This window comes from Prosopis cineraria, unplaced genomic scaffold (genome assembly GCF_029017545.1).
Source record: "Prosopis cineraria cultivar Desert tree isolate PC_DT_omini unplaced genomic scaffold, ASM2901754v1 PC4, whole genome shotgun sequence".
Taxonomy (NCBI): Eukaryota; Viridiplantae; Streptophyta; class Magnoliopsida; order Fabales; family Fabaceae; genus Prosopis; species Prosopis cineraria.
In genome coordinates this window covers 28,926,346-28,934,039 of record NW_026555335.1, presented here as the reverse complement: position 1 = coordinate 28,934,039, position 7,694 = coordinate 28,926,346, and the positions used below count along the sequence as shown (strand labels likewise).

At 30.2% G+C, this 7,694-nt stretch overlaps 1 protein-coding gene across 1 annotated transcript; it reads right to left on the bottom strand.

The window, feature by feature from the left end:
* Window positions 1-1,438: 1,438 nt before the first annotated feature.
* On the bottom strand, window positions 1,439-4,000 carry LOC129308930 (G-type lectin S-receptor-like serine/threonine-protein kinase LECRK1). Its single transcript, XM_054950292.1, has 4 exons — window positions 3,392-4,000; window positions 3,203-3,330; window positions 2,379-3,101; window positions 1,439-2,327 (listed from the first exon to the last, which is right to left on the bottom strand). Exons 1-4 carry the CDS (start codon window positions 3,998-4,000, stop codon window positions 1,634-1,636), a joined length of 2,154 nt encoding a protein of 717 aa, XP_054806267.1. The 3' UTR covers window positions 1,439-1,633.
* Between the last annotated feature and the right edge of the window lie 3,694 nt (window positions 4,001-7,694).

The window sequence follows — 7,694 nt, the reverse complement described above, 5'->3', positions numbered from 1 at the left end:
ACCGGTGAAACCATAGTTCAAACCACAATTCAACTATTGAATTGTTAACCCATACCTCATTCAATTTAATAAATAGTCTGCTTTTCTTAACATTGGTAATACCTAATGTTTTAAAGTTTACCTCATGGGTAATTGTAAGTGTCAATAGCTAATGACCTGCAGATCAATAATTAATTCAATTTATCCAATAACTACTCTAGCTAATTATATCACAATGATCACAAGGTGACAACTATTAAATTAAATTAGTCTTTAAAGAGAAAAATTTTTAGATGGATGTGGTACACCATGTCATTCATAGTTCATTCAATAAAAATATAACATTCAAATAGTATTAAATATAAGCTAATTTTGACATTGATACTAGAGAAAAAAAATTATTTTTTTCCGTCAAGTATTAACATACATACATACATATACATATATATATATATATATATATTAGAGAGAGAAAATACGAGAAATTAAATAAGCATCTTATTATAAAAATAAATTCATTAAAAATAATAGCACGTAATATTTTATTTAATTAAATTAATATAATTTTATTGGATGGATTATAGATGAATTGGTATGCTAGGTCCATCCAAGAATTTGTGCTCTAAAGTTTCTTTTAGATAAAGAGTGAGAAAGGTAGAAAATTGCCATCCGTAACTTAAAATTATAACCCTCAACAAAAATGTATTTGACTTAATTAGTTTGATCATGTTAGGTATTCTATCATTGTATGTGATCTTGATTTTTTTTTATCAAATTTTTACTTTGTCCCCCCCCCCCTCTCCTACCAAACAACATAATGATCACATGGCAGTGTATGGTATTAGGCCATTAAGGCCACCGTCCTTAGAACTCAAAAATATTTTCTTATACCCTAACATAATTGGTCATATGTTTTCCCATCAAGTATTGATATTTTCATTAAGAATTTATAGCTTGAATATATCCTATAAAACTAGTCATCATTTTTTTTATCAAGCATTAATATTAATTACATCTTCATATTAAAAATTTATTGCCCCATATTTCACGGCAACTATTACTCACATTCCCAATATCAATTCTCGAAATTTATTGCTCTGTTGCTCATGCTCAACTTGTTGCATTGTTGCTTCATTGATTTGCTTCTTTCTGCCATTTGCTACTATTAATTAATATCCTTTTATTTTCTTATTGGAGTTTTGTCTAAAGCAAAGAACACCAATCATAGATCTAAGGTGTCAGTCACATCAATCGTGTTTGTTGCTCTTTTATTCTTTATTTTACTTTTAGTTTGAAATTATGACTGTTTTAATTTTTTTTATAGGATTTTGAGTGGTAAAAATGTCAAATAGAAATGTTAGAATTACTTGATTATAAAATTTAAAATCTAAAAAAATAATATGAAAATAGATAAATAATAATATATCAGGCCTCTTAAATAATTTCAATTGACCTTGGATATTTATATCATAAATAAACTGCAATGCAACGCATTTGGAAACTAGCGTGCTATTGTGAAAACATGACATTAAGATAAATAAACTTGCCTTAGCAACATATAGGCCTAAGATAGAAAGGTAAATATAAAACCTTGAATGTGACAGCACCATTATTAGGATGGATATTTGCACACCAAGATCCATGATCTTGCAAATTATCCAACAAGAGGAGCTAGACATGGAGGAGTTGGAATATCTTTTAACCCTTCCAACATCAATATCACATTCTTCATTGACGGACGTAAAGATAAATTTTCCTGGATGCACCATAACCCCACCTTCACCATTCTTTCCATTGTCTTCCATTCTACATCTTCATCATCTACTGCTAATTTATTCAATTCTCCTCTCACAAAGCAATTGTACACCCAAGTTGAAAGCATAATTTCCTCTTCTGAGGAGACCTTAACGTCTATATTTCTTCTACAACATATAATCTCCAATAGCACCACACCATAACTATAGACATCAACTTTTACAGATGCTAATGCATCTTTTTGTCCTTCAGGTGCCACATAGCCACTTGTTGATTCATTTGCAGATGTAGTTCTTGAATGTTCTGGAATTGATAGCCTTGCAAGTCCAAAATCAGATACTTTTGCTGTCCACATTTCATCCATGAGTATGTTTTGAGGTTTGATATTGCAATGGACAATACAAACTTCACACTCTTCATGTAGATACAAAACTCCTCTTGCTACATCGAATGCGATTTTGACTCTTTCTCTCCATGATAGGTGCATCTCGGCCTTGAACAGGAAATCTGCTAGTGACCCATTGCTCATATATTCATAAACAAGAAGCTTTCTGGAACCATCAATGCAATAGCCAAGGAGTTGAACCAAATTTCTATGATGAGTTCAAGCAATTGCAGTAACTTCTGCTTTGAATTCCCTCTGCCCTTCATCAAGGACATCTAGCTTCTTCACAGCAACCCTTTTGTTACTCCCATGTATTGTACCTCTATAAACTGTTTCAAAAGATCCTTTGCCAACCTCTTCTTTAAAGTTTCCTGTTGAGTTCACCAATTCATCAAATGAAAATGTTCGCAAACTATAATCCTCAGTGAATCCTAGATTCTCATTTGTAGACAACTTTGTGTACAAAGAGACTTGATGCTTGTAGATGAAGAAAATAGATAATGCAGCGACAAAGCAGACAAATGAAATTGAACCCAAAGTTAGGATGAGAGTCAAAATCAAACTTTTTTTGTCATCAACAAGGATCGATTTCCCTCCAGATGGGGTGGTGATGTTTGGAGGGGCTTTAGTTCCTATAGGCAACTTCAAGATGGCAATGCCTGATTCATTGTGAACAATTCTTCCAAATCTAAGAGGAAGCTTATATTTCTTGCAACTTCCACTTGTATAAAATGCTGCCCGACAATCCCAGTCTTCCTTGCAAGACTTTTCACAAGCTTTCAAGTTCAATGGCATAGCCAAATAAGGAGGAGTGCTCCAGTTCATGTCGGGCAAAGTAATAACATCGTAGAGCAACATTAGATCATCATTGGTTTCATTCCTCGTCCGTTTGCATTCCAGGAACATGTTATTATCACTTTTGAACTGTACGAATCCAGGATAACATTGACAAACAGATTTGGTGCCATTTTTTGAGCAATAACTGTTGAAGCCACAAAACCATTGACTTCACATTGATTTAACAAAGCCTGCCACATAACTTTCACGTTTGAGCTAGCATTCTTCTCAAATTGGTGGACATACAATCTAAAATTCCCATCCACATGGAGTGTTGCTCGGTAGACTAAGGTTGCATTCTTTGCAACATAGGAGGTGCTATTGGCCACAACATAAAACTTGGGTATGGTTGAAATCCCATATTTCAAGAGAGCCTGTAAGATTCAAACTCATAAATGGATGTGGATATTCCATTTCCCAAAAATTGTTTGGAACATTTGTGCTCCAGTAAACATTCGATTCATATGACATTGGGTAAGCAGTAAGATTTCCGTCATAATCCATACAGAGAGCAAAATATCCACTTGAGTGATCTGAATTGGACAAGGCAGAGATCAGTGTATCATAATAAGAAAAATTCTGACCTCCTAATAAGGTGTGAGTGGTGAAGTCAAAGCTTTGCCAGATAACACTATGACTTTCATTGTAAAGCACAAAATTCCCAGAATCAAGCATACATGCTGAAGCTACAGGCGGCATTGACACATTGTCAGTGAGTAATTCATTGTCTTCCTTTCTTCGAAGCAGCATCAGACCGTCTACGGTTAAGTAGACGATAGAATCAGAGGACACGGGTGGATCGTCACGCTTAGCCGTCCAAACGGTGGTGTTTTGAGGTTCACCCTTAAGCCATATCTCAACGGCAAAGCCGTTACCTTGTGGATAAAAGCCGAAGGTAAAGAGACCAGAGGGCGACACCCACGAAGTAGAGTTTTTTGGGGAGATCGATGAGCCCAAACTTATGAAGGTGGAATGGTTTTGTTGATTTGTAACTGTGTTTGCAAATAGCAGTGCAAACAGCAAGAACAGAGTAATGGAAGCCATGGGAATATGCATCGTAAAGCTGCGAAAAGGGCTCAGAGACGAAAGTAGACGGATGGAATACAACTCAGAAGAGAAAGAAATTAAAGGAAAATGGTGGGTCCTCTGGAAATTGATTTTCGTTTAAAATAAAAAATAAAAAATAAAAAAGCAAGACATTGACGTAACTCTAGGATGTACTGAAGCAAGCCATTGACGGGGGCTTGGAATAGTCAAGAACGAGTGTGGCCATTTAAAATAAAATTGTGAAATAAAAACATTAAATTTGTGCCAAGAAAGATGAGTCTATATTGAATGGGTTGAGTCAGGGGGACAAAATGAGAAATTTTGCGAATCCACTAAAATAGGACAATTAAACGAGTGACTATTACTCAGTATTAATATCATCCATCAATATTAATATTAAATTGTATTCAATACCACAAAGCCCACTTGAATTTTTAACAAAATATACCGTTAAAATATTTTTTAAAAAGTTAAATATTAAAAATATAAGGTATTTTTAATTTTTTAAAATATAATTATTATTTTTTTAAGTATCCCTATTAAATGAATCACTTTATTTATTTGGGTGTTTAATAGGGGTAAATATGAAAAAATAAAATTAGTTTAAAAATAAATAATTATTTTATTAAGAGTGAGATTTGATTAAAATACTTTATATTTTTAAATGAAGGGAGAGTGAGATTTGATTAAAAATGCTTTATACTTTTAAATGAATAGACCATATTAGGAAGGGGGGAATGTTTCATCAAAACAAACTCTTTTTTTTGTACTTTTACTGTAATTGATATTTAGATTATTTTTTTAATTTGTTTAGTTATGAAATCCAAGATTAAATGAATTTGAAAAATACAATTAAATTTGCTTTTTTTGTGATAATTTACTCCTGAACTCTTTTCTTCAAAATACCGAGCACTCTGAAGTCTTTTTTTTAAAAGCACTGAGTACCACTTTAGCCTTACTGACAAAATTAACAATTGACTGACAGAAGAAATTTTTTGCTTCTTGAAAAAAATATTTTAAGAATAAAATTGGCTCACTTATTAATATAGGATGCCCATTGCTCCTAAAAAAAATTAAGAGTAAAAATGTGCATTAACTCTAAAAAAACTATTAATCGACAAAAACTAAATAATATTAATCAAATTAGTTTCGAAATAATATTTCATAAGGATCTAAATATGAAAATAATATAAATAATTAAAGGATAAAAACCACATGTTATTATAAAATATTCAAATTTTAATGGCCCAGGTGGATTACAAGTTATAACAATTTTATTAATTGAAAAAACCATGAAAGAAAAACAAAATGTATTGATGCATGCAAAACTGATAGAGGAAGTAATCAGAGGCGAATCGGCCTGGGCCAACTTTTGAAAAATAAAAATATTTTTATTAATTTAAAATTTTTAAGATTTATCATACTGATTTCTTAAAAATTAATTTTATAATTCAAAAAATATTAGATAACAAACAGTGTATAATTATATTTACCTTTTAAGAAATTTTAAAATGTCCAGTCAAGATATCAAATCATGTTCCATTTTTATCTCTATAATTTTATAACTCTAACCAGGCATGCATGATGAGATTCCCTTTAATTAATAAGTGTGTGATTGAAAATTAAAAATACTTTTAAAAAATAAAATAATGTAATAATTTTTCTTAACCTACCTGAAAAAAATGCTTGAGAAGTATATATATGTATATATATATATATATATATAAAGGATGAAGGGGTGCACCTCCTCGTAACCATAAGATATTTTTTATAAGTTTTACTTGATTTAAAATATATGACAATTTGTTATTTTTATAATTTTTTAACTATATCACTATTTTATTTATTATTTTTTTAAAATATTATGTATTGAAATTTTAATTATTATTATTTAGACATGTATATAAAGTATTTTATGATGAGGGTATAATTGAAAAGATATATAATTTAAGAGATTAAAATTTTACCTATTTTTTTTTCAAAAACCATAAAATAATTACAAATGCCGCTGGATGTAATTTATAATAGCACAAACTCCTACTAAGCAGGAGTTGGTAAAAACAACTTCTAGTGATTAAAAGAAACAGTAAATTCTATCTTGTATATATAATCACACATAAAAATTATATAAATAGTTTTAAACTTAATTGTTTGGGGGGAAAACCCTTTACGAAAGGCAAACCTATCGTTTCTAATGATGTGTGGTGTGCTTGAGTTTGTTGGGGAATGGAGGACAGTGATATTGGGGCGGATAGTATATGGGGATTTGATATGTTTAATTATTGTTTTTTTTTTGGCAAAAGATATGTTTACTTATGTTTTTTGGTACAATATATCTTCACTTTTACTTTATATAAGGTATTTCCTCAGCCGGCAATTATAAGATTAATCAATTAAGGAATTTAACTGCCATATGAGGTGGTGTTTTCTTCTAAGTGATGTTTTTATACACTTTTAGGAATTGAATTGAGAAATGATATTTGAGGGACTCAAACCCTATTATCTATGTCACACCTACTTACTTAAGAAATGATTATTTTGATTTGTTGTGGGTGTGATGTTTTGCAAGAATGAATGTTGAAAGCTGAATGTGGGATTGGCTTGGAGATGCCACTGATTCCTACCATGGGGTAAGACTAAATCTTATGAAGCTTGAATCTTATGCAAACATTCTTTGTATGAGCTTCAAGTTTGCGCAAGATGGGCTTCTGTGGCTCAAGAAAATGTTAGTCCACCTTGGGCTCATCTTTACAGCAAGACCCAAATGCCTTTTTGTTTTTCATTAGATATATTCAATATAGGTTGGGTTGGAATCTAGATTCATTAAAGGCTCAATGGATTTATACACATTCTTTGATAGTTTTGTTGCTCAAGGATTATGAAATTTTAGAACAAGGTAGCTGTGTTCTTGCCAACTATTTTGACCAAGGAATCTGGGCTTCATCTGGAGATTTCAGTCCCTTCACAAAGCATATGTTTTTCTTTCTTTGTTACAATATTAATTTTGAAGGCAAAGTTGGAAACTTAAACAATTCCTATCAATTTTGATTATGCAAATAACATTTCTTGGTTTTGACGGGATAATTAAAAGTTACTTATATTAATCATCAGAAGAAGTATTTAAAATGTTTAATCCAAAAAAATATTTGTTTTTGTAGTGAATATTTAATAATTAAATAATTAAATCATGTAAATGGCTAAATATTTAAATATTTAATTATTAAATACTTAATAATTAATAATGTATTTAAATAATTAATAATTAAATATTTAAAATGCTTAATTAAAAAAGATCTTTTAGTATTAACTTATCTTTATAGGACTTATTTGGGGATCTTTAACGCATTAAAAATTTTTCACTTATTTTGATTTTCAGCATTATTTGTTTATTTACCATTTCCAATAATGTAACTATAAAATTCAATTTGAGATGTAATTGGAGAAAACATATGAAATTTGATTAGGGATAATTGTGTATTTTAAAATTTATATTTTGATATTTGATCATTCTCAATAATTACTAATTTTTTGATCCTTTATAATAAATATTATTTTTCCTTGTCTTCAGCAATAATTTTCCCTTTAAAATACACTCGTTAATTTTAATCATTTTCATTGAAGATTATCCATTTTAATTCATTGATTAGACACATAATGGATATAATGGGGTAATTTAAAAAAAGAGTAAATA